Consider the following 27,987-nt stretch of genomic DNA (forward strand, 5'->3'; position numbering starts at 1 on the left):
GAAATTGGAATACATCCGGCAAATAATTGAGGGCGTAGGTTGCAAGTGCTACTTTAAGATGTGGACGTTGTCGTCGGAGAAGAATTCGTGGTGGGCCGCATCAAACTAGTCAGAAGACTGATGATAAAAAAAAAGGGCAAAGATCATCTTGCTTCAATCCTAGGCCATTAAGAGTAGTTTGTGCTGGGGAATTTATGAATGTTTTGGGAGGTTTTCCACATTTGCCTTGTCACACTTTAAGCAAACAAACTTAAAACGAAGCTTTCAGAAAACTTTATATTAAACCTCAATTATGTCAGTCAATATCAAAAACAATGAAAGGGATGAAAATTTTGTAATAAATGCATTAAGATGATAAAATGTGGAATTGTGTAAGTAAGAAAAGGTTGCTAAACTTAATAAACGTCTTCAATGTTTATTTCCTCTTTCTTCTCTTCCGGGTGTGACAATCAGAGGCAGTTTTGCTGGTTATTTTCGTTAATACTCAATAAAAATTGCTCAGTTTTCTGGTATAAAAAACGGAAATTTTAGAGACTAGCCCCCTCTTGCATAAATTTCTGCGGGCGCCCGTGGCCATGCTTGGGCCTCGTGAAAAGCTTCGAGAAGCTGTTGGCACAAATCACTTAGCTCTGTTATCGTGCAGTTCCCATGGTACGGCCTGAATGCCGGGTAATTACGTTTCCCACTCGAAAAGCTACGACACACCCAGACGAGCCCTCTAATCAGTTGCTCTTTCTCATGCCATCTTGTTTCTCGTGCTGCTCCTTTATCGCGGAAAACTCTCAATAGAGGCAAGTGCCACTCGTATCTTGGCCACCATCGTCGCAAATAACACTTGTGTAATCAACCGCAAAAATAACTCGTTTCGCGCCTATATAAGCCGAAGGCGTATCCGGACGCCAGCTGTGCACGATGGGGCGGATCGGCGTGTTCTTTTTACTCGGCCTCTTGGCCTCGAGCCAAGGTAGGTGCATTTCTAGGAACTATGAGCTCTGCTGTCTGTTACTGAGGCTCGGCTGTCGCTTCCTTTGCAGTATGAGTTCTGATCTCTCTTTTTCTCTGAGCAATTTGAAGAAGACGTCCTGGGAGTGCTTGTGGAGCAGAACTTATACCGTAAACACCGTTTGCAGACAATGAGTTCAGTTACTTTTAAACCCAGAATTCAGCTCAGTCAATGGATTATGTTGAAACTCACGCAGTGAGATTGGCTATCATTACTTAGAGAGTTGCTGTTAGCCTAAGCTGTTCCTGTAAAGCGAGAGTTGTCTGCATCAATAAAAATAAGTACTTATTTCCAGCCATAACGTGGCAACACATTGTGGGATGTTGTTTCCGCTACTTGATCAACTTCAGACCACGTCTTATTAATCCAGCCCTTATGTGTTACCCAAGACCACCACAACATGCCCCATCTCTTGTTATCGTTTGCGACCGCTCGCTTTGCATGTCAGAACATCCTGTGCAAGTCTCTTCATCTAGATACACCTAATAAAACCTACATCCACGTGCACCTGCTACTGTAGTCATGCTTTGGTCTCCCTCTACAATTTTTACAAGACACACTTTTCTCTATAACAAGAGTCACTATTCGTTTATGCATCAGGATCTCTCCTATCAACCGATTTTTTCTTTTAATGGTGCCATGCATTTATTCCTCTCCAGATCCACAGACTAACTCTTAATAAGTTATTTCATCTGATTTTCAACTTTCTTCTGCATCACCACATTTCAAAAATTTCTGTTCGTTTCTTGTCGTCTACGAGTCATTTCCATACAAATTTACGCCAGAGACAAAAACTTTTTTCGAACTGTTACGGGAATAGGCGAAATGCTGCGAGTAATGAGGATAATGGACAAGGGGCACTACATCAACAGTGGGTGGATAGTCTGAGAATTTGGGTCTGACGGGAATCGTGCTACGGTAGTACGTGCACTTGCGATGACCACTGTGTCCGTAAGACGTTGCAGTCAGCGATTCCGCCTACTAAGCAGGAGACCCCGGGTCGAATCCCAGTCCGGCAATAACTTTCAACCTTCCCCATTGATTTATATCAATGCCCAGTCGAAGCAAATGTCTGTAATTCCTTTGTGTCTTCCTAAAACTTTAAATTAGGTGTAAAATATTTCCCTTTTTCACTTGCTGTTGCCAGACTGCATTTTATGTCCTGTTTCAGCCACCATCAGCTATTTTGCCGTTTAAATGACAGATCTCTACAGAAATGTTGTGTATCTTATTTCCTAATCTATTTCCTACGGATCGCCTGTTTTAACTCCTCTTCATTACCGTGCATTTAACTTTGACTTCCTCAACAAGTTTTGCCCTTTAGTACAATGGAAGTTTTATTTCTTAACACGTTTCTGATTTTCCTGTTCCTTTTGCTAGCCATTCTCCATACATTCCTCCCCTCGTCGTCGATTCTGTTGAGAACCCTGCGCTTCTTGTCAGTCCACTTCGTTTTTCGCATTGTACTATAAAACCGAATCTCAAACGTTTCCATTATCCACCAAGATTTTATCATGACTGTGTACGTGAAACGGAAGGTGATGACGGCACTAAGCAAGCTCTTTCTGATTAGAATTGGATGTTATTTGATTCGAAAATTAGACCCCGTATTTGGAATGTTTTTCTCCGTGAAACAGTGTAACATGGTGTGTGCAAGCTGTCTGCCTGGAGTTTATTTGCGATCCCCAGCATCAGTCTCAGTGGAAAGTTGACTAACGGAGACGCTTTTTTTTCCGGTGTTGCAGCCTATGACTACAAGGACGCGCTGCAGAAGTCGCTGCTGTTCTACCAGGCGCAGCGGTCCGGCAAGCTGTCGGGCATGGACAGCTCCCTCTACTGGAGGGGAGACTCCGCGCTCAACGACAAGGGCCAGAACGGAGAGGACCTCACTGGAGGATACTACGATGGTGAGTAGAGAGCGATTGCCGAGCACGCTCACACGTCAGGCTGCCGCAGCTCCCAAAGCTGAGAACAGCCTTAAATCTTAATCGTTATTTTGACTTTGCAGGACAGTTTTACAGCCTTTCTTTTGATGAAGTAGGGGAGACAGAGATTCTCCTGCGTAGCGGACTTTGTAATTCGCAATACAGCTCAGTCTTTTCAAAACCGATAGACTATGAAGCAAGAGCGTGCTCAGGGCAGTGCTAGGAGGAGGGGACATATGACTTCACGTTAGAGGGAGAGAGGGTCCGTTCCCTTCCCATGTTCCTAGGTGGGGTGAGCGAGTTTCCCACTGGTCAGCCAGAATCAGAAATTCATGAAATGGGATACAGAAATGGTAATGCCGTGCTCCATTTAAAGAAGTACAGTGAACATTACACCCACAGCATATCAACGTCGTTTTATTAAAACACAGATGTTAACAAACTGAGAGGTCAAAGGTCAGTAGATTATCCCATTTTGCACGACGCCCGAACGTTGTGGTTAGATGTTGCGTACTGCTCGGTGTAGAGCAAGTTAACCGACTTTGAGCTTGGGATGATGATCGGTGCAAGACCCATGGGCATAGCATATAGAAGATAATACAAGCATTTGTGTTTCTGACTCCAACAGAGCCTTGGACGAATCTTCACTATCGGAGAGACAAAGTTTCCACGCCAGACAGGACGATCGCAAGTGTTTGACGAACGAACGTCACATGCCTCTGCAGAGCTATTCTAGGCGCCCGCGTAGATTTGAATGTGGGTCGTCAGGAACCCATTTCTACTACGGCTGTAACGAGACAAATACAGGGGTACGCTTCAGTACCAACAACTGACTAGTGTCACAGTCCCTTCCCACGACTTTTGACGACACAGTGTAAGCTTGAAATGTTCGCGTCCTAACGGGACGGCATACAGCTTCCACAAGCTAGCTGTGACACCAATACAATACCATACCATACCACACCATCAGATAAGAGGTCAGCAGCTCATGGTCTATGGGAGCAGTTCATTTCGATTCAAAAAATCCAGGGCACCAGGATAATGCGTCTACCTGGCAGATGCATATGGAAGGAAAGCATATTCAAGCTGTCTTATGATACGCTAGCCAAATCGAGGGAATCTGGTGGGCTTGAAGTTTTCCACACTAACAGAGAAGCAACAGAGTTGTTCCTCAAGAGAATAACAACACTGCTAGAAGTCCAGGCAATATCAAGACAAAGCTTTTTCAAACCGTGCGCCCAGCTAGTACGCTTTCTCCCATCTAAGCAAGCAAAATTGACTACAAGTTAAAACATAGTAGAGAATTCTACCTCCAGCCAGCTACATAGATGCTAGTCTTCTAAAGAGGATCCACCTCACAACAAGAGATTTCCTGTGTGAATGGAAGAAGGACGAAAAAGTTAACAATGTATAGGCAACTGGCCACCGACCAGGAGACTGCGTGGACGAACATACCATTAAAATACTTAATATCTGACGTTACAACCACTTGATACACAGTCGTTAACACTGCAACTAACGAAAAGCTCCATAGAAACGGACTTAGTAGCACTCATGTGGGTTACTTGATTCTCTTCTTCACCGTTTCACTTGCTGTGGTCATTTACGCAACTGGAGATGGATCAGGAATAGACTTGCCCTGCTAACAAGGAGCTCCGAAACCAACTACGCGACAAAATCCTACTTCGGCCCGCATCCAAACTGCATCCCATCACAAAAAATAACATTGTACTGTGGTTACTGGGAGATTATGCCAGTTACATAATTAACGTAAGAGGATGTGATAACTTTACCAACTTCATTAGCCACGTGGAAATGATCTAGGAAAACCAAAAGGATCCGTAACACAAAAAGATTATTTGGCAACTTGCTTGAAATATCATTTGACAGTCTTAGAATAAGAGAATCTATTAGAGGATTGAAGCAAGACAGAGAAGAGAACAACACACTTAACAAGAACAAATTTAAGTTTTACATCAACAGCTCAAGAAATTTCTTTTATTGTTATATTTTTTTCTTTATTTAAATTATTTAAGACATGCATTTTATTGAGATTTTTCTTGCACATAATTACCATTTGTCAATACAGTTATATGTTTGAAAAGAAAAATTGGTTATCGTCGGTGCCTCTAGATCCTGAAGTCATGGGTTCGATTTGTTTTCGTTCGAAGACATTCTCCGCTCGGGATCTACTATGTGTTGTTCTAATCATTTTATCTCGTCTTTATCAACGGGCAAGTTGCCGTAGCGGCGGTAAGTAGAAAGACTCGCACCAGGTGGACAAACAACCCCAAACGATCATTTCACTCCAGCAGATAGGAGGTAACTAAACGTCTACCATCACGCAAGCGACGTTTACCTACCTAGGTACTAATCCACATTCTCTCCATGTTGGCAGCATGCTAATGGATTAATGATGGTTGAGTAACTGAAACCGATAACAGGTGAATAAAATTAACATGTGTGAGTCTAGGCTTTTAGTTATCCCGTACCTGAGCTAGACTTGAGGACGTGCTAAACAATGAGGCCGTCTACTTTTGCGCAGCGGGCGACCACGTCAAGTTCGGCTTCCCTATGGCGTTCGCCATGACGACGCTGGCTTGGGGTATCCTGGACTGGGGCGACGGCTACACGAGCGCCGGCGTTATGGACGAGGCACGCAACTGCATCCGCTGGGGCATGGACTACCTCATCAAGGCGCACATCTCCGACAACGAACTCTACGTCCAGGTGGGCGACGGCACAGCCGACCACAACTACTGGGGCCGCCCCGAGGACATGACCATGGACAGGCCCTCGTACAAGATCACTACCAGTGCACCAGGTACGTATAGGCCGTCCTCTCTAATCCAAAGCGCAACAGCTGTACGCAAAGGTCCCTTTTCTTTTCATTCCTCTTTGAAATGATTTCTAGCGTTACAGTCTTCCAGCGTAGATTCAGAAGACGTCAGTCATCCATAAACGACAGGCCATATCGGAAAACGTGATCCAACAAGATTTCCTGCGGAATAGCTTCCTATCACGCACCTTTTTCAGTCCTGAGAATTCCACCTACTGTAACCGTAAATTCTTGTACAAATTCATGAACGCATTTTTAGCGATGGGAGCAACCGGATGACAACAGTCACTTCAGTCGTTTGTTGGAAGCAGTCCACCCTTTGTTTTGTAATTTTACCTATCAGTTGAATTGCTCCTTTATTCATTCAAGTGAAACCAGTCTATGGGAGTAGCCGAATGAAAACAGTCGACGCAGTCCGGGTCATTCAGTTAGCAACAGAAATACTCGATCATTTTGCCGTTTTTAAATCATTCTTGTTGGCTAACTCTGTTATCATCCAACACAGCGGCTCCATATTGGCCTTTTTTCGTAATTTTGGGGAAAAAAAGTCTGGGCGAACTTTTGGGGAAACGGAAACCTTGGGGAAATTTTTGGATAAGAAAATTTCGGTACGGGGGAAATTGGGGAAGTATTTTATCTACCTAGCTCCACTATTAATGCTGTCTCTGATGTTTTACCTCAAACAATACATACTTAGGTTTCTAGGTATTAACTAGATGTCACTCTTTCTCCGTATCAATCGATACAAGTTTCCTTGTGTAAGACATGTTACGCTCTTCGCTGTGATACCGCTCCGTGAGGCGTCTCTATTGTGTACGTGACTAATTTCGACCGTTTGGGATGTCTAACGACTTTCGAGGTCGTATCGAGCTCACTGTTTTAGTTGGAATTTTTATTTGATTGGTTTCACATTATAATGCATGTCCTATGAGAAAATATGCGTTTCAAATATTTAAGATCTCTCAAAAACGCGTCGGTATGGTGTGATGATTTGTTGTGATTAAATGTAAGGCAGTGACAGATCGACGGTTAAGAACCTTAAGAAGGTTTAAGTAAAAAACACAGGCTCGGATTGTGTGTTCACAGTACGGTAGTGAATAGAGGTGACGAGTTGTAAAGTAAGAGTGGGTCGTGCGTAAATTGTAAATCAATAGAACAATGGGAAAAGCACGAAGAAAGCAAATGTGGCGTCCCTAGAGCAGGTTTCTTTTTCATGTTCCTGGTTAGGCTGTTGTTTTTATTTACAAATTAAAAATTCTAGTTAATGTACCATATTTTTTATGTTTACAACAATTTTGCGACCCTGAATACATACTCATAACTCCACCTCTTCCAGCTGCTAACACTCATAAAAATGTTAGTTTAAAGGAATAAGTAGGTTTAAGATATTTTGGGAGAACTTGCCAAAATGAACTTCTTGTCTGCTATGGAGTAATTTCGAAAACTCAATCTGGAAACGCTGGCCTGTCGTCACTGTTATTGCCATTCCGATGTTTGCTTTTTATTGAGTGCCAATAAGTAGCTTCTAGGTCCGTTTCGTCCACGTTTATGAATAGACATTTTGTTAATAGAGAACGTTGTGTCTGGAACATAATGCCGAAATGCCCAGTGGTGAGAGAATAGAAGAAATTATCTGACTGGATAAAAAGTGATTTTCAAGGTAAATTCGATGGGGTATCCAGTATCTGCAAACATAATTCATATTTGCAGCTATATTAATTTAAAAAATTCCTAGAAAATTAACAGATGATGACAGATACTTCTCGCAAAGAAGTACTTCCGACAGGTGAGAGTATATGCTTAAAAAAAAAAAGGGTGACTGAGCCACCAAAAAATTAAAAAAAAGTATCTTGTGTGCTTTCTGTTCACGGCGTCACAGCAGTTACCGAAATAGAATAATCGTTAATGTGTCAAAGCAGAGGGAAAAGAGGGACAGAGCTTCAACAAATTTAAATAACAAAGAAATTGTTCATTTACTTAAACATAAATTTATAATGTAGCACCAGTTATTAACATTTTAAAAACGACCAAAATTCATATTTAATGCCAGAAATACGATAAATTCGTATTTAAGTAAACAAGTACATGAATTCTAAAAATGCTTCATTTTTAAAAGTGCACTATTTATTCGCCACTTCCTGATACAGTACTAGTCTGAAAAAAGTTGGCAAGCCTACTCATGATTTATATATAACCGAAAAGTCTGAAGAAGTATACATGTGAAATCACTGAAACCCGGAGCCTGAGCAGAAACGTTCATACAGCTGACATGGTCGCAGAGATCAGTTTCATTCGGTTGTTTCTTTCGTCTGAAAAAATCGATTAAACGAAAGAATAGAATGGCCGATCTAAGATGCAACTGTCCATGATTATGAGAAAATTTCAGTGCTCATAGTTCGTGGAAGATTTTGCTTTCCTCTCCAGAAGTGCAGCAGCAATGTCCTTTGCAATTGCCTCTATTAATTATGCTTCTATCAAAGTAACTTCATTGTTTGATGGGCTGCTAAGGAACACAGTATGGATGTGAAAAGTGTGCCAGAACCGTATAAACGGAACATTTGTGGTTAGTTTGTTGGACATTGTGCGCGGCATTTATATAAATATTCGTTTGCAGAAAAAAGCAGCTTTTGTTTGCTGCATTAGTGGTGTCATTTTGCCTTTTGTATTTGGCAAGTTTACATGTCCTAATTATTCCCTAGTTTCCCTTGCACGTAGCCACAGATCTAAAGTCGCTCTTATATTTTCTACACTCCTGGAAATGGAAAAAAGAACACATTGACACCGGTGTGTCAGACCCACCATACTTGCTCCGGACACTGCGGGAGGGCTGTACAAGCAATGATCACACGCACGGCACAGCGGACACACCAGGAACCGCGGTGTTGGCCGTCGAATGGCGCTAGCTGCGCAGCATTTGTGCACCGCCGCCGTCAGTGTCAGCCAGTTTGCCGTGGCATATGGAGCTCCATTGCAGTCTTTAACACTGGTAGCATGCCGCGACAGCGTGGACATGAACCGTATGTGCAGTTGACGGACTTTGAGCGAGGGCGTATAGTGGGCATGCGGGAGGCCGGGTGGACGTACCGCCGAATTGCTCAACACGTGGGGCGTGAGGTCTACACAGTACATCGATGTTGTCGCCAGTGGTCGGCGGAAGGTGCACGTGCCCGTCGACCTGGGACCGGACCGCAGCGACGCACGGATGCACGCCAAGGCCGTAGGATCCTACGTAGTGCCGTAGGGGACCGCACCGCCACTTCCCAGCAAATTAGGGACACTGTTGCTCCTGGGGTATCGGCGAGGACCATTCGCAACCGTCTCCATGAAGCTGGGCTACGGTCCCGCACACCGTTAGGCCGTCTTCCGCTCACGCCCCAACATCGTGCAGCCCGCCTCCAGTGGTGTCGCGACAGGCTTGAATGGAGGGACGAATGGAGACGTTTCGTCTTCAGCGATGAGAGTCGCTTCTGCCTTGGTGCCAATGATGGTCGTATGCGTGTTTGGCGCCGTGCAGGTGAGCGCCACAATCAGGACTGCATACGACCGAGGCACACAGGGCCAACACCCGGCATCATGGTGTGGGGAGCGATCTCCTACACTGGCCGTACACCACTGGTGATCGTCGAGGGGACACTGAATAGTGCACGGTACATCCAAACCGTCATCGAACCCATCGTTCTACCATTCCTAGACCGGCAAGGGAACTTGCTGTTCCAACAGGACAATGCACGTCCGCATGTATCCCGTGCCACCCAACGTGCTCTAGAAGGTGTACGTCAACTACCCTGGCCAGCAAGATCTCCGGATCTGTCCCCCATTGAGCATCTTTGGGACTGGATGAAGCGTCGTCTCACGCGGTGTGCACGTCCAGCACGAACGCTGGTCCAACTGAGACACCAGGTGGAAATGGCATGGCAAGCCGTTCCACAGGACTACATCCAGCATCTCTACGATCGTCTCCATGGGAGAATAGCAGCCTGCATTGCTGCGAAAGGTGGATATACACTGTACTAGTGCCGACATTGTGCATGCTCTGTTGCCTGTGTCTATGTGCCTGTGGTTCTGTCAGTGTGATCATGTGATGTATCTGACCCCAGGAATGTGTCAATAAAGTTTCCCCTTCCTGGGACAATGAATTCACGGTGTTCTTATTTCAATTTCCAGGAGTGTATATCTTTACATCGAAAACGTACGTTTTCTACTTTTCTTAGATATTATTCCGTGTAAATGGTGTGATTTAAACTTTTCACTAACGCTCTGAACACCAACTTAGACGATTGTCCTCAGTGATAAGTTCCGCTTCGAACTGAGCCCTATGAGTAGCAAGGACGTGTCCGGAGACCCTCCGGACGGCAGTAGGATATCAACCTTACTGTCGCGCGGCTTAGGGCCCGAGAGCCTGGTGTGAAGTTCTGGAGTGCTAATTCTTTTCATAGCAGAACCCCTTGGATACCGCGGCGCCCTCAGGGAACAGTGGTACGTCGACGATACTTTACGCCCCGTTTTGTTGCACTTCATGACAAGCCATCCTGGGCTTACATTTCAGCAAGATAATGCCCGCCCACACGGAGAGAGTTTCTGCTGCCTGTCTTCGTGCATTCCAAACCCTGACTTGACCAGCAATGTCGCCGCATGTCTCCCAGTTGAGAACGTTTGGAGAATTATGGAAAAGGCTTTCCAACCATTTCGGGATTTTGACGAACTAACGCTCCAATTGAAAGAATTGGGCACGACATCCCTCAGGAGGACATCCACTACCTGTATCAGCCAATGTGAGGTCGAATAACTGCTTTCATAAGGGCTAGAGGTGAAACAACTCGTTACTGACTTGCTCAATTTCTGAAGCTCTTTCTCTTGAATAAATGATCCAATTTTTCTGAAATTATAATCTCTCTTAGTGTGTACATTTACATCATATCTACCGATTTCCGTCCCACTGCATAATGCTCCGTGGTCCGTCTTTTTTTCTTAGACTGCACATTGTAACTTCTAGGAGTAGAGTATCTTCAAGCCAACCGCTATAGAGCGGTCTTTCTATACGGACAACAGTCTGCTCTAAAGAGAACCTCTCTAAGAGCTCCTTATGTGTAGTCGATGGAATGTTGTCTTTCGTGCATATCGAGATTAATTGTCAGATAACCAACTGATTGCTACATCGTAAATCGCTGTTAGTGTAATGGCAACCACATTATTATTCATTATTCAGTTTCTTTACAGTAAAATAAGGTGTGGGCACTGGAAGTCTTAAAGTGATCTGCACAGCTAACATTGATTATTTATTGACTGTAACATCAGAAGGTCGAGAGACGTATTACTGTCATTTAGATTATGCTCATTTCGGAACCGATGTCTTGTGTTCGATCCATTCAGAAGCACAGACACACTGTCTAATGCTTAACCGATTGCAATTAAAAATTGGTAATGTACAACTTATCGTATGGATGTTCAAACTATTTTGTCCACTGTGCAAAGCTCTCGCCGACCCAGTGGCGTCACGGCTGCCTCGCTTCCTGCAGGTTCTGACGTAGCCGCTGAGACAGCCGCCGCCTTCGCTGCCGCCTCGCTGGTCTTCAAGGGGGTTGACGACAATTACGCCAACACACTGCTGTCGCACGCCAAGGCGCTCTTCAACTTCGCAGACAACTACCGTGGCGTGTACTCGGACAGCGTTTCCGCCGCCGCCAGTTTCTATGGGTAAGTTCCGCACTGTGCCCGTTGCGCTCATTTAACGCACTTTACCAGATACTACGTATCTGCAAGAAGATTCGTTTGATAAAGCACAAGCGACGTTGCCTCTTGTCCGCAACCTGGTTCCGAAGCCAAGGTCTCAAAACTGCAGTGAGTTGAGGGCCCCCTGTTAGAAAGGAAGATGATCGGCGGTACATGGGGCCATCACTCGTGAAATTTAAGTGCATTTCGTGACCGAATATGTATGCCCAATCTAGACAGGTCTGCCCACGCTTGTCAGCACTGGGTGATACCTGCAGTCTTATTGGTTCAAATTGCTCTGAGCGCTATGGGACTCAACTGCTGAGGTCATTAGTCCCCTAGAACTTAGAAGTAGTTAAACCTAAGTAACCTAAGGACATCACAAACATCCATGCCCGAGGCAGGATTCGAACCTGCGACCGTAGCGGTCTTGCGGTTCCAGACTGCAGCGCCTTTAACCGCACGGCCACTTCGGCCGGCTGCAGTCTTATTACTGGCTGTCCGCAGCCTACTCCACCTACCAACATACATCATCTGGTGCCGCGCGGGATTAGCCGAGCTGTCTAGGGCTCTGCAGTCATGCACTGTGCGGCTGGTCCCGGCGGAGGTTCGAGTCCTCCCTCGGGCATGGGTGTCTGTGTTTGTCCTTAGGATAATTTAGGTTAAGTAGTGTGTAAGATTAGGGACTGATGACCTTAGCAGTTAATTCCAATAAGATTTCGCACACATCTGAACATTTTTTATCATCTGATGTAGCTATCGATCTCCCAGACATACATCTTGAGGTCGCTGCCAGCACGGAAAGGGTACACCTTGTCACCAAACCTAGCCATCTATTACATGATTGTGCACCAATCGATGTGTACAGAGATCGAGGTCCAGGAAAAGTTTCACGAAAAGCAGCACCATCTTGCGAACGACTTGATCCAAAACGAGAATGAAAATGTGGAAAGCAGAAGTTTTAGAAGATCCTCATCGTCCCTGACCATTTGAAAAGTCCCCTCCTGGTCCTCATTAAAAGGAGGCTTACCGACAATAGTTCTTCTCGCGAACCGTTCGTGGCTGAGATAGGAAAGAAAGGAAGTGGTACATAAAGTAACCTCCGCCACACATCATAAGGAAGCTTGCGGAGCATAGCTGCAGACAGAGACTAGGAAAGTGGACAGCGTGGCGTGCTCTCAATCGCTTACTCTCTGCTGTTGGAACTGCCGCTATGGAGAGGGACAACCATGGACTACCGACTCCGCTGCCGACCCCTGACGATCTTGAACTTGCCTATTTCTGGTCATTCATCGACCACCTACTCTGCAGCCGGCTCCAGATGAACTTGAGTTGCCCATTTCTGGTCATCCATGGTGTAATCTCACATGCACTTATTTCTATAAATGTCTAAGTTACTTGCTTTATGTATTCTGTAATTCATTTTTGTGTTTGTCTGTACCGATACTACTGACACTACCGTCACATAAGTGCCTCCCATTACAAAATATCCCTTGACTGAGTTTGGGACTGAATCTGAGTGAACCGCAGTCATTTCCAAATAAGAAATATCCCTCATGTCTGGTGGATATAAGGCTCAAGAAACTTGGCTGACAAAATTGTTATAAGCCGGCCGGAGTGGCCGAGCGGTTCTAGGCACTTCAGTCTGGAACCGCGCGACCGCTACGGTCGCAGGTTCGAATCCTGCCTCGGGCATGGATGTGTGCGATGTCCATAGGTTAGTTAGGTTTAAGTAGTTCTAAGTTCTAGGGGACTGATGACCTCAGATGTTAAGTCCCATAGTGCTCAGAGCCATCTGAACCATTTGAAAGGTGTTATAAACTAACTATACTAGGGAGTCCCCCGTACAACACTGTACTATAAATTTACCCTTTATCTAAATTATCAGCTCGTTTGGAGTAAAATGTTGGGCTCCTTGATGGCGTGAGTAGGAATTCATCAAAATTGGTAGTATGTTAGCAATATACAGATATTATATGCCTACGTACCCTTTTGGTACTGGGAAATCAGTCTTCTGACTGGTTGGATGTGGCACACCACAATTTCCTCTCTTGTAATAATTAATTCACATTAAAGTGGCTTTTACCACCAATGTCCTACAATTTTTGCTGTGTATATCCTAATCTCTGCCTCCCACTATATATTTGCTCTCTATGACTCCTCAAAAACCATGGAAGTTAATTTATGATATCTTAACATATCATCTGTCATCCTGTCTCTTCTTATACTTTTCCAAATATTCTCTTCCCCGCCAATTCTGATGAGTGGGTCCTCATTTCTTTCCTTATCAGTTCACTTACATATGAGTTAGAACGTACGTATGATTAAGCTAAACACACACTCTTTTCTCTACCGGCTGTCCACAACGCTGCAGAAAATCAGAATGTCCAGACGGGGGTCTGAAGTCCACTCTTCCTGAATATGAGCATTTATCCCTAATAGGTTAATAACTGTACCAGGATAAAACCTGCTGTGTCAGGTCGATCTTATCGGTATATCAACTAAATCCTCTCTATTGATGACACCCACAGTAACGTTATATGTTCAGGCACACCTCCAAAGCACTCTGTCTTGTCAGAAGGGGCTAGTTGGTGGGCGATGAAAGGACGCAAAAAACTCTCGTCTCGTAACCCTATAATACGCTATTTATTGTAAGTCAAGACGTGTCATCAGTTTTGTCCTAAAGCAAGTACCACACGTGCCCTGATGATCTATACCAAAATGCAAAACCAATAAACCTAAAGACAGCTATCGAGAATCTAGTGACGACCTATGTGCACTATCAAAATGAGTGCGAAATACAGGGTTAAAGATCAACCCGCCCAAAACACATGCTGCACTGGTTGGTCATTCTAGGCTCATTATCCTGAAATATCTGTAATCCCTGCCCCCCTTAACAGTAAATGGGACAAATATCAACTTCTCTCCTTCAGAAAGATTCTAGGAGTAATAACAGATAAAAATCTAAATTGTACTCCGCACGTAGCTGCAATATGCAAGAAGGCATCAGCTTCTCTCCGTGCTTCTCTCCGTGCCCTCTCGACCTGAAAAAGAAACTTCTACAACCACTTATACTTCCAATTATTGGTTACAGCAATGTTATCCTGCAAGAGCTTTCTCAGGAAATCTCACGGTGCCTGGAACTGGTTACGAATGCCTGGGTTCGGTATACCTATGATGTTCGACTCAGTGATCATATTTCACCGTCATATGCACCGCTATCCTGGCTGCGTACAGACAAGCGCAGGGATTTCCATGCCCTCTGTCTTCTCTACTGTCCTATCAACGTATACTGTCCCACGTCTCACTCCTCGACCTTAACACTCTTGTCTGAACAACAGGGCAGAAATATCCGTTCCCATCGGAGCAAAATCCTTTCTGTCCAACGTTCAGCCACTTTCTCGAGGTGCTTCTCATTAGCAGCGACCCGATTCTGGAATAACCTCCCGCAATACATTTGGGAACTAAATAATATCTCCAACTTTAGAAGACAATTAACGACATATCTGCTTAAGCATCAATAATGGTTACCATTGTGCCCGTTCGCACTCGTTACCCTTGTACATCCTTCTTTCCAAACAGACCTTCCGCATTTCCTAGTATTCTTAACTGGAGCTGTTGCATGATACTTGCTTTCCGCACCCTCGGCAGGCCTCCTCAATTTTATAAATGGGACATGTACTATAGAAGACGCCGGCGGCCATTTTCAGCAACGAGCATCAATACTAAACTAAAGTTTTATTCGGTGGTTTTGATCAAGTTAGAATTAGAATATTATTATAATGAAGTTTTAATACCACCTTACAGAGTTTATTAAATGAAATATGCCCATGAGTGGGACATAGACAGGTGATTAACTGAAATACGCATACCAAATATTCTGTGAAATGATAAGGGAATATGGTGTGGCTGGGAGAAGTCACTGTAACATATTTATATAACAACACAATCACATTTATTCAATAAACATTACCATCTCAAATATTCCCTCTCACTTATCACGGAATGCTGGCGTGATACAAATAGTATAATATCTACGTAAACTTAGTTAAACATCCGGCTAACATGTGCCGTGAATCGACAATGACTGCCGCCTGCACATTTCTATCATCATTTAGCCACACACACACACACACACACACACACACACACACACACACACACACACACACACACTAACATTCACTCTATTCATTTTATCTAACAGATAAAAGAGGAAGGTTCCCATACACCAAGTGGGACAACATTGGGAGAGAGCACATGGTTCCCACTGTAACTTTAATTCGGGCAAGTCCCGTCTTCACGTTTAACTAACTCCGCGAGTTTTACTGGATATTATGAAGGAACAATTAAATCACACGCGTGAATTTACGTAGAAGATCCAGCTCGATCACGAAATATGATTACGTCGAGCTGATGCTTCTCACCAAGAAATGCACCGGGCCTGCGTACCACGTGTTACCAATCTCTCCACAATCAGTAGTCAATAAACACATTTAAATAAAATACACTTTGCATATATACTTCACACTCACACTGAAATGCAAATTGAGCAATTCTGTATTACTCGGCAATGAGCGCCTGTTCACTCCCAAATGCAGTGAACACAATTTCCATGAAATTGCTTGGCGAAAGAAATCATCTCCCTATCTCTCCTAACCGAGATGATTCTAGGAAATACCATAGTGGCTTTCCTCAGCAAGGAAGCTGCTTCCAAGTTCAAAGTGAACATGGAATTCTAAATCTGCGCTAACTATCGGAGCGATAGAGCAGAGCGTGCTTACTCACCCAGGTCTTCCCAGCAACAACCCCGATACGGTCTCCCTCGTCCGGGTCCACACATCGTGGCCGCAAGGACTCAGAGATACCGCACACGGTTATTTGCCAACCTAACGAGCGCTAATGACGCGAGTGGAGCTTATGCCTCTCTGGTCCAGTGCAGTCGCGCTCTACTAGATTCGAGGTTGGCTACACTTCCACTATGCCTATAGCACACTCACAGCCGACATCTCACGCATACCTCATCATACGTTCGCATTCACACTTTGCAGACAATTACCATATCTAATATTAAAATGATCGTCTATATTTAAATAACCCTATCTTACTAATTATCATCAGGCTCTTCCCTGAGTGTCGGAAGGGCACTCAGGTGTCTTTAGTTGTGGGGTCGAGCCATGTAGCGGCTTACATGGAGCCGTTACACTGTCTCTCTAAATTTCCTCTGCCCACAACTTGCTATATCAGAAACATCTATTTTGTACAATATAAAGTCTTTTTATATCTGTCACTATCTTTATTGTTATTATTGCCATTATTATTATTATTATTATTATCATTATTACTGTTATCACTATGAGTGGCAGCAGCAGCTGTAGTACAAGTACTCACACTATACGTCTCTGTTGCTCGTCGCCTCAAAGCTGCAAAACGAAAGCATGTCCACATTTTCAAAGGCGATACTGTGAAACTTGGAACTAAAACGCACGCTTCTACATTTTACTGAAGCGTAACTAACATGGGTAATGCGTCTTGCAGCTTGTGAGGGAGCTATGTTCACCTTTTCGCCATGATGACTTCGATATGGTACCCAGAGCACATGCTTCACGCCAGCACGACACTGGATAATATGCTGAACCATTTCTCTTTTTCCAGCTCCAATGGATACGCCGACGAGCTGCCCTGGGGAGCGGTGTGGCTGTACCGCGCCACGGCCTCCGAGAGCTACCTCAACCGTGCCATCGAGCTCTACAATGAAGGAGGTCTCCAGTACAGGAGCGGCTACGGCTGGGACGAGAAGTCCAGTGGAGCGACGGTAAGGACCTCGCCTACGATACTGTTGAGGTTTACTTTGCTAGAAGCGAGTCTACTGCAGCCGACAGCGACTAATCATGTCGACATTGGAAACACATGTACAGTGACTTGCAGTACCTTCTCAGTGGGCTCCAATGAATCGATGCGTCACATATCTCGCACGAAACTATGAAACTTCTTCCATCCCAAGCAAGAGAAGGCTTCAGTTCGCCCATCTAAGACCATGGGCAGGAATCTCGAGCGGAAATTTCATCATAATTTGCTAGAAAGGTCTGTCTAGTTGATGTCCGTAGCGGATTGAAGTCCGTCACAAAAGTCGTAACTGAAGCCGTAAAGTACGTCTAATCTCTTTCTCAACAAAACTCCAATAAAACTCCCTTTGTGGTTCCGACAGGGCAACTTCCCTTTCAGTTCTACCAACCTAAATATTTTTTATAAAATACCTTTTGGTCAGGTGACATGCAAAAACAACAGCAGAAAAGTGTTAATCCTGATCCTCAAGTATTTCTAACATTGGTAGCCGACTTAATAAGTTTTGTTTGTAACATATAAAATTAATACTGCTGTTCAAGACAAGGACTGTTGGAATTCTTGCTTTTAAAACAACTGATTCGTAAAAACGACGGTCATCTATTTGGACTGTCTGCTCACAATTGTCTTGACTCTCCAACTGTCTTTTCATCTGTCAACTGGCAACTGTGATGTGTTCTCCGCCTGGGCATATTGTTCCTTCTTTAGAGTCTCTGACAATATTTACTTAAAAAAAATGGCTCTGAGCACTATGGGACTTGACTGCTGAGGTCATCAGTCCCCTAGAACTTAGCACTACTTAAACCTAACTAACCTAAGGACATCACACACATCCATGCCCGAAGCAGGATTCGAACCTGCGACCGTAGCGGTTGCGCAGTTCCAGACTTAGCGCCTAGAACCGCTCGACCGCCCCGGCCGGCAATATTTACTTACGCGGCACCTTACCACTCTCAGTTATTCATGTAATTCTTGTTGCGCTTCCTTTATGTCATTAGTAATGAACATTACAGTGAGAAAACGACAGATACTGTATACGCGCTAACAACAAAATCCATGCTAAATGTCCAATGCACGCCCTGCTCAGTGCACACGCTACAGACGAATGACGACTTTGACTGGTGTGTCATACTGATACACTGCCTCTTGCTATTGTGCACTGCCCCACCACTCTAGATTTTGCATGTGCGGGTAAAACGAGTCCTTTTGTAAACCGCCAAGCACATTGTGCGAAGTGAGCATCTGTCTCTCTTTGCGGATTGCCCACTGTGCAGAGCAGGAATCGAATCCTACTCATCCTGAATAAAAATGAGCAGAATGGCTCACTCTCTTCCTTGACGGTGCCTTCTTCACTGTCTTGGGAATCACACGACAGATCCCCTTCAGCACGTCTTCCTGATTTCAGATAGAATGATCATCAATTCAACGTCATATTATAAATATAATTTTCCTGTTTTCCTACTGTGTGACGTCCATAGAGCGAAATACGGCCTATAATATACCACTGCTACAGATATGCTCCAGCTATAAAACCTTAAGACTGAAAAATGCAGGCTAGAACTTAATGTTGTCGCAACATTGTGGTCGTTACAGACGGAGCAGTGCTCTGTAAGATAAGATTTGCCTGGAGAAGAGTATAGGCTATGTTGTTGTGGTCTTCAGTCTTGAGACTGGTTTGATGCAGCTCTCCATGCTACTCTATCCTGTGCAAGCTTCTTCATCTCCCAGTATCTACTGCAACCTACATCTTTCTGAATCTGCTTAGTGTATTCATCTCTTGGTCTCCCTCTACGATTTTTACCCTCCATGCTGCCCTCAAATGCTAAATTTGTGATCCCTTGATGCCTCAAAACATGTCCTACCAACCGATCCCTTCTTCTAGTCAAGTTGTGCCACAAACTTCTCTTCTCCCCAATCCTATTCAATACCTCCTCATTAGTTACGTGATCTACCCACCTTATCTTCAGCATTCTTCTGTAGCACCACATTTCGAAAGCTTCTATTCTCTTCTTGTCCAAACTAGTTATCGTCCATGTTTCACTTCCATACACTCCATACAAATACTTATAGAAACGACTTCCTGACACTTAAATCTATACTCGATGTTAACAAATTTCTCTTCTTCAGAAACGATTTCCTTGCCATTGCCAGTCTACATTTTATATCCTCTCTACTTCGACCATCATCAGTTATTTTACTCCCTAAATAGCAAAACTCCTTTACTACTTTAAGTGTCTCATTTCCTAATCTAATTCCCTCAGCATCACCCGATTTAATTTGACTACATTCCATTATCCTCGTTTTGCTTTTGTTGATGTTCATCTTATATCCTCCTTTCAAGGCACTGTCCATTCCGTTCAACTGCTCTTCCAAGTCCTTTGCTGTGTCTGACAGAATTACAATGTCATCGGCGAACCTCAAAGTTTTTATTTCTTCTCCATGAATTTTGATACCTACTCCGAATTTTTCTTTTGTTTCCTTTACTGCTTGCTCAATATACAGATTGAATAACATCGGGGAGAGGCTACAACCCTGTCTCACTCCTTTCCCAACCTCTGCTTCCCTCTCATGCCCCTCGACTCTTATAACTGCCATCTGATTTCTGTACAAATTGTAAATAGCCTTTCGCTCCCTGTATTTTATACCTGCCACCTTCAGAATTTGAAAGAGAGTATTCCAGTTAACATTGTCAAAAGCTTTCTCTAAGTCTACAAATGCTAGAAACGTAGGTTTGCCTTTTCTTAATCTTTCTTCTAAGATAAGTCGTAAGGTCAGTATTGCCTCACGTGTTCCAACATTTCTATAGGCTATGGGCTTACTAAAATAAGCATCGCAATCGGAATTTTTATTTATTTGTTTTATTATTTACATACAGTTATTTTTAGACTCCTGTTACAAAGCTAAGGTTCAGCGAAATTTCCTCATACTTATCTCAGTTTTGCTTATTTTGTGGACCAAAATTGCGGAAATGATGAGGTTAATTGCTGTCACTGAATACGGCAAAATGAAAAATACCGAGGTCCAAACGAACAGACAGGGGTCTCAATGAGCTCTCCTGCGGAAATTGTATCCAATGTCTTAATCACTTCGATACGTCATTCGGTAAAGAAGAAAGTCTGTCTAGAGATGACGCGTTTATGGACAGGAGCGAAAATGAGCTATTTAGTTTTTTTTTTAAAAAAAAGAATGAAATGCTGTACACGTGATGCTCGAGTAACAAATTGCTGCATCATGCAAGTGTAAAACATTTTGCACTGATTTAAGAAAAACTGGTGTCATTTATGCTTTGTTCGTAGGGCTTCTTTTTAAGTGTAACTATTTTCTGTACAGGTTATGATTGCGCGGTTCACGAGTGACCAGACGTACAAGACGACTGTGCAGAGCTATTGCGACAATCTGATGAACAACCAGCAGAGGACACCCAAGGGTCTCATCTTCCTGGGAGAGTGGGGTTCCCTGAGGAACATGGCCGGCGCTATGTTCATCTGCATGATGGTAAGTACCGCACAACCAGAGACTTCAGCCTTGTGAATCATGTGTTCTCAGGTTGGGAAGACATAAACTGAAACAATGTCACACTGGACCCACAAACGCCATGGTGGCTTGGTCCACAGGAACCAGTTTCATGTTTTTATAGCAACAAAAAGACGCCACTTTGCCTGCTGCATCTCTCTTGAACGTAGTCGTCCCGGAAGGCTTCCTGAGATCCTAGAGGAACACCACGGTGCGCATCATTCGCATAATGGTAGAACACTGATTCATCTGATCACATAACACGTTCCAAGTCCTTCACAGCCCTGTGTTGTCATTTTCGCCCAGTGTAATCGGAAAAATTCGTGGACGTAAATGAGCAAGAGTTTCTTGTGTGAATATCCATGTGATCTTTTTGCAGAATACAAAATAGGACAAGAAGGACAACTGCAGACTCCCTATGGCAATTTATGTTTCTCAAGCTTGAAATTTTTAAATACAACTGCTGAGAACCGCCAGAGGTCTCGGTCAGTCAGGATCGTCATTCTGACACGATGTTGATATTAATTTGTCACAGACCTGGCCTGCCACCACCGATAAGTCTAAACACTATGACTACATGTGAAATTCAACACTTTCCTCTATGGGTGTCATGATGCACGGTTGTAATTAGTCACCCCAGTTGTCCATTCCCTCACGCCATTATTGTTTGTAAGTAACACACAGTTGTCTACACTCCGCACGTGGTTCCCAACAGCTCCGCTCCCTTCCGCGACGCATACTTACGCCTCAAACTGCGAGGTTATGAACTTTTTGCTAGCGATGTTAAGTTTGCTAGAGCTTTTAAAATAGTGCCAATATAGACTCATTAGCAGGAACATTACTACCATCTCCTTAATAGCGTTTTCGTCCATCTCGAGAAAGAACACAGCAACGATTCTGAATAGCAAGGGCTCTACAAGTCCTTGGTAGGTTTCCCGAGGTGTGCCGGCCGGAGTGGCCGAGCGGTTCTAGGCGCTTCAGTCTGTAACCGCGCGACCGCTACGGTTGCAGGTTCGAATCCTGCCTCGGGCATGGATGTGTGTGATGTCCTTAGGTTAGTTAGGTTTAAGTAGTTCTAGGGGACTGATGACCTCCGATGTTAAGTCCCATAGTGCTCAGAGCCATTTTTTTTCTCGAGGTGTCTGGCACGACGTGACTACGCACAGGTCATACAGTTCTAGTATATTACAGGAAGGTGGTTTGTGGGCGCGGAGTTGGCCTCCGATAGCGTCCCAGATGTGCTTCATCGGTTTCATAACAGACGAATTTTCTGACAAAGATAGCAACGTGGCTTCACTACACGTGATCCCCAAACCAATTAGAACGACTCTGACCTTGTGACATGGGCACTTATCCTGCTGGAAGATGACATAAAAGTCGGGGAAGACATCAAGAACGAAGGGATGGTCCGCAATTATGTTCACGTAGTCCACGGCTGTCATTGTGGCTGTGTCCGTGACAAGTTCCTTATTTCGAGCAGCCGTACATCTGGATGACGGTACATCCAGTCACGATTATCGAGCTGTTGTAACAATACATGTCATTCAGACGACCAAGCGACACGTTTCCAGTGATCCAAGATCGAATTTTGGCGATACTCCACGACGATACTCCATGACGATGTCATTGTATCAGCACACTTAGGCGTCGTCTGCTGCGGAGTTCCAAGTTCAATAACGAGGCCATGTGTTCCGAAAGCATTTTTCCTGCACTAACATTATGCTTCGCTATAGTTCGCCGCTGTCCTGCTGTACAGAGCAGGCTAGCTGCCGAGATCCACTTTCGGTGGTGAGGCGTGAACGTCCAACACCTTGTCGCCTGCTCGTTGATTCCACGGTCCTCAGCCATCTTCCATAGATGCTCACGACAGAAACAAGTGAACAGCTGAACAGCTTCGCTGTTTCCGAGAAGCTCGTTTCGTCGCCGTCCGTAACAATCTGCCCTGTGTTCAAGTCATTTATATCTGTGGGTTTCCCCACTCGCAATACGTAATGTCCGCAGAATGACTGCTCACCGTCTCTGTTCCGCTTATATATACGGTTCAGTCACATTCATGTGGCGACCCTGAAAAGCGTGAACAACCGCCTTCTGCAGTTCGCACGTGAAGGCAGACAGTCAGTGAGGTTGTGAAATGTATCCTACATGAATTTGGAAACAAACAGACTCTAGTGCCATGGTCAGCTGCCCTATGTTTCTCGGTTGGCGATCCATGGCGCGTACAATACGATCAAGATGGCCCCACTGACTGTCAACTGGGTTTAAATCAGGGGACTTTTGGACCAGTAGATTAAGGTAAACTCCAAACCACTCATGTAGATTGCGAATTGTGGGACATGTTGCATTGTCGTGCTGTTATTTGCGATCATATCGAGAACAAAAGAAACTGCATATACGGGTGGACATGGTCCCAAAAGATAGATACAGTCTTGCGCTGATCCATTAGGCCCCCAGAATGACGAGATCACCTAGGGAATAGCACAGAAACTTTCCCCAGACAATAACATTCCCTCCTTCGACGTGGACCTTTCCGACGATTGTTCCAAGACCGTACTCATCAACGGCCATCTGTCTGACAGAGCATAAAAAGTGACTCATCTGGAAATTCCACCTGTCGCCACTCAGCAGATGTCCAACTGAGGTACTGGCACGAAGATTCCAACCTTCATCGACGAAGAACAGCAGTTAATATGGGTGTATAAACCAGGTGTCTGTAGCGGTGGCCCATACGAAGCGATGTTCGGTGAACAGTTGTTAGAGAGACAATGTTGGTAGCTTCTTGGTTTACCTGGGCGGTCAGTTGTTCAACAGTTGCATATCTGTTTGCCCATAAACATCCCCACAGCCGTACTTCTGTCTTCGTTGACCTATGCTGCCGGTTCGGAACGCAAACAGCTTACAAACTTAGCCGTTTCGGAAACGCTGCCCTTTGGGCGAAAGTCAATGATCACGCCCTTTTTGACAGCAGATAACACCACGACGACGACTGCACTCTTTTCGACACACCTCTGACACGCTTTATATACCATCCACTGCGAGTGTTGCCACATGCCGTCTGTGGCTATAGCACGTTGACCTAGGACAGAGGTAGTGGTCAAATTAATGTGTACTTTCCTTAACGTGTCACTTACCTCAGTGCCACCAGGCGGCAATCAGTCTCTTGGTGGAAACTAGTCATAATCTTTTGCTCATCCGTCTATTGAGGAGTGTGTACTGAGAGCAGTGTAATAGTGGTACGTAGAGCGCATGGTGAGATTTGTTCCTCTGCTGCAGGCGTCCGACCGTGGAATCAACCCAACAGCGTACCGCAGTATGGTGAAGGAGCAGATGGGCTACGCCCTGGGAGATACCGGCTTCAGCTACGTGTGCGGCATCGACAGCAACTACCCACGCAGCCCGCATCACCGCTCCAGGTAAGTCGACCATCAGTTTTCAGTGTCAACGGCTGAGAAAGAAACTCAGTTGTAAACACTCTTTAGAACAAGGGACGTCTGTAGAAGTATACAGGACTTCTTACATCTACACATCTGCTTACATCTTCGCACTGTTAGCCACCGTAAGGTTTTCTCCCTTTCTATACCGCCAGCAGATGATTCATAGAAGAAGTGATTGGTGCTCAGTACGAAACCAGACCTCTCAAATGGTCAGTAAGCAAATGTATTTGCCAGATTTAGTCACCAAATGTCCGTATGTACATCTTTGTTTAATAGACAAAGTCTTTCTTGTAGCTTCACCGCTATGATTACGTGAACATTTCTGCTAAGCTGATACATTAGCTACGCAAATCCATGACGATTCCCACAGCCCAGTTCAACTTGGTAAAGGACCGACAGCTCCGAACGGCACACAAGAATTAGCCAGAAGAGAGTTTTGAAAGTGAATTACGCTAACTTCACGATTCCTTATACGAATCCGTCATCTACATTCCTCACGTCTAGACTTACGTGCTCGTCCACCTTCACCGAGCGAGGTTGCGCAGTGGTTAGCACACTGGACTCGCATTCGGGAGGACGACAGTTAAATCCCGCGTCAGGCCATCCTGATTTAGGTTTTCCATGATTTCCCTAAATCGCTTCCCCGTCCTTCCCTAATCCGATGAGACCGATGACCTCGCAGTTTGGTCTCTTCCCCAAAACAACCCAACCAACCCAACATCTTCCACCTTCAACCATTCCAGGAGGGTAAACGTAGATATATGATGGTTGTTGTTCTACTGCGTGAATAATTATGACATAATCAAACTATATCCGCTGTTTTGGCTTATTTACGCCCATAATACTGCTTCGTTTTCGTTGGAATTAGCAGGAAGTTTTTGTTCAAGACGCTGATGATTTGGAGCTCTTCCAGTTCCTCAAAGAGCGAGCCATGTTATGCACAAAATAATTTATACACGTGGTGTACACTCACAGTCCTGTTTCACTGACACTGTTTTCTGTCCTGGCAGTGTATTTCCGTGGAAAACGAAATGCTGAGTGATGTAAAGTAAGAAATTTTTGTCCAGCCGCAGAACTGGTTTGATATTCCAGAGGTACGGAAATAATCGGCAATGACAAACTGTGTCGAACGCTTCTCATTTGTAACGGATACAAATGAAGTTTTGCTCTTTTACAGTTTCTCAATTGCGTGAACGCAAAGAGCAAGTATGGTTTCATGCAGTCGACGCTCGCGAAATACTTGTTAACTATTTCAGGGGAGTAACATGTCGCTGCACTAGTGCGTACACAGATATGAATGTCGAAAATAAATGACGACTGCATTCGCTGAACATAATGGCTCGGCTGTTTCCTGAAACTTTACGTTCCCACACAGTTCTTCTTCAAAAATGGGAGGGGGGGGGGAGGGGGGGTTCGGAGTTGACAGACTTGAAATCCACGGTATAAACCTACAGCCCTATACACTACCATTCTCACTTTGGTTTCAGTGTTACAGATAGTGATTTGCTGCATGATCGTAGCCGAATAGTTTCGAATTAACTGAATATGTGCGAAAACAGGAGAAACCTACAACCATAAGCTGCTCTTTTCTACTGTTAATGTAACTAACGTACAGCCAGATTAATCAAAGAAAACCAGCCCACAGACTATTATCTCAGTCTGCCGGCACTGGAGTCTCAAAATATGGGGGCTACTATCCTTACAAATTTCGTTCTACCTCATGCTGGTACAATTAAAGGCTCACTCAATTTTGCAGAAGGAATAGGCATCGTTTTTCTCTTGCTTGAACCCAGTTGAACATATCTGGGACTCATTTGGCTGATTCAGTGCAATTCCAGAGCTGTACGTTCTTCTTTATCAGAAATGGCTAAAAGTACAAGCGGAACTTGTCAATAATAGTAACGATAATTTCGTGTGGTTCAAAGCCCTGTTGTAAGTCTTTCAGCTGGACGCCACTTCGGCGACTTCCGTATCCCTAACCAGCCCTATTAGTCCTACTGGGGAAAGAGGACCTACAGTTTAACGTGGAATGCGAACCTCGAGACATTTCTGGTGAATCTTCACATCATTGAGTGGTGAAAGTTAGGTTAAAGGCAGAGTGAAAAATTCCCATTGTTCAACTAGGATCTTCTCATTTACCAGTCACGAGTTTCACTACGAGACCATCACAGCCGACAACTTACGAGACCTTCACAGCCGACAACTTGTCGATAATCTATTAAATCAGTGCGATGTAGATATGATGCACTGTTAGAAGTGATCACACCTACTATGATGAGACAATAAAAGTGATCGGTTTCATTGCTGGCCAAATAGTTCACTTATGTCGTTAACATTATGGACAACAATTGAAGTGCACGTACATTAGTATATTGCAATACAATATACTGTGTCTGTTACTTCCAGGTATATTCAAATGGTCCCGTACTAAGAGTGTCACATAGTGAGTTGTCAGATGCGTTGTACACGCCCTAGTTTACCTGCAGATATCAACTGGCAGAACGGTGAGAAGGGCTAAAGAGTAAAATCTCTCTAAGAAGCGGGCAATGCTTGTCTTTTAACTGCTGAGGAATACAATCAAGAGGTTATATCTTGCATAATAGTCTCTGTGTATCGGTAACAGTGATCGTAGCAGATGAACGTTGCTGGCTGGTATGTGAAACGCGAACTGCTGACAAATCCCCACTTGACCCACGAGTTCAGCTTTTCACTTAGCACTGTACACGACACTCTCCCACACACATCCGTTGTGGAAATTTTGTTGCCTGCTGATTTAACTCAACTTGGAAAAAATTAGAACCTCTTGATCGTCGTGCACGCAGCATACATTGAACAACAAGCTACTTTTATCTTCTGAGGGGGAGGGGGAGTTGCCCAAATACCTGAAGGAACAGAGATTCTACTTTAACGAGAATCTAATGCGTGTAGTTAGCTATTAGTCCAAAGAGATGCATTGCAACGGCTGAATCAGTACCTAAAACAATTGTCATTTATTCTTCAGTCTTAGTTGCATATTTTTGATCACATGACATGTCTCGATCTCTCTGGATCATCTTCAGATCTAAGTAGTTGCGTCAGCAACCCGTATTGTGAGCGTCAGAAACTCATATCAGATTACGTGTACCTGAAGATGATCCACAGAGATCGAAACATGTCATGTAATTAAAAGTATGCAACTGAGATTGAAGAAATCTACAGTTGTTTTAAATACCAATACACTCGCTAATTTCTCGACACAAATATGTCGACTATAGCGAATCAGTACCATCAGTGATTTCTGCTTTAAAGAAAGAAAGCCAGGAGCTGTGAGACAACTGCATTGTCCGCATATAATACATTGTTTTCAATTTCTTCTCTTTTTATCGGCTGTAGTGACTAGAATGAGTTTACCCACTGGAGTAACCTGTCTTTCCGTTTTGTCTGCAGCTCGTGCCCCGACGCGCCGGCCACGTGCGACTGGAACACGTTCAACGGCGCCCAGGCGAACGCGCACGTGCTGAACGGCGCACTGGTGGGTGGTCCCGGCGCCAACGACGACTACGTCGACACCCGCCAGGACGCCCAGAAGAACGAGGTCGCACTCGACTACAACGCACCCTTCCAGGGTCTCCTGGCCGCCCTCATCAAGTACAACCTGTGAGAACCAAGTCTGCCCTTCCTACAATAAAAGTCTGCTAGCGTACAAACGTGTCGTGCTGTTCTCATTCCCTCACACCCCACGTT

The 27,987-nt window shown here is 44.5% G+C and overlaps 1 protein-coding gene across 1 annotated transcript; it reads left to right on the forward strand.

The window, feature by feature from the left end:
• Positions 1 to 829: 829 nt before the first annotated feature.
• Positions 830 to 27,950, forward strand: LOC126480934 (endoglucanase E-4-like). The gene is made up of 8 exons (XM_050104347.1): positions 830 to 964; positions 2,749 to 2,910; positions 5,474 to 5,752; positions 11,284 to 11,461; positions 17,132 to 17,291; positions 20,651 to 20,815; positions 24,104 to 24,243; positions 27,691 to 27,950. Exons 1-8 carry the CDS (start codon positions 913 to 915, stop codon positions 27,902 to 27,904), a joined length of 1,350 nt encoding a protein of 449 aa, XP_049960304.1. The 5' UTR covers positions 830 to 912; the 3' UTR covers positions 27,905 to 27,950.
• The last annotated feature ends 37 nt before the right edge of the window (positions 27,951 to 27,987 follow it).

This window comes from Schistocerca serialis, chromosome 5 (genome assembly GCF_023864345.2).
Source record: "Schistocerca serialis cubense isolate TAMUIC-IGC-003099 chromosome 5, iqSchSeri2.2, whole genome shotgun sequence".
Classification (NCBI taxonomy): domain Eukaryota; kingdom Metazoa; phylum Arthropoda; class Insecta; order Orthoptera; family Acrididae; genus Schistocerca; species Schistocerca serialis.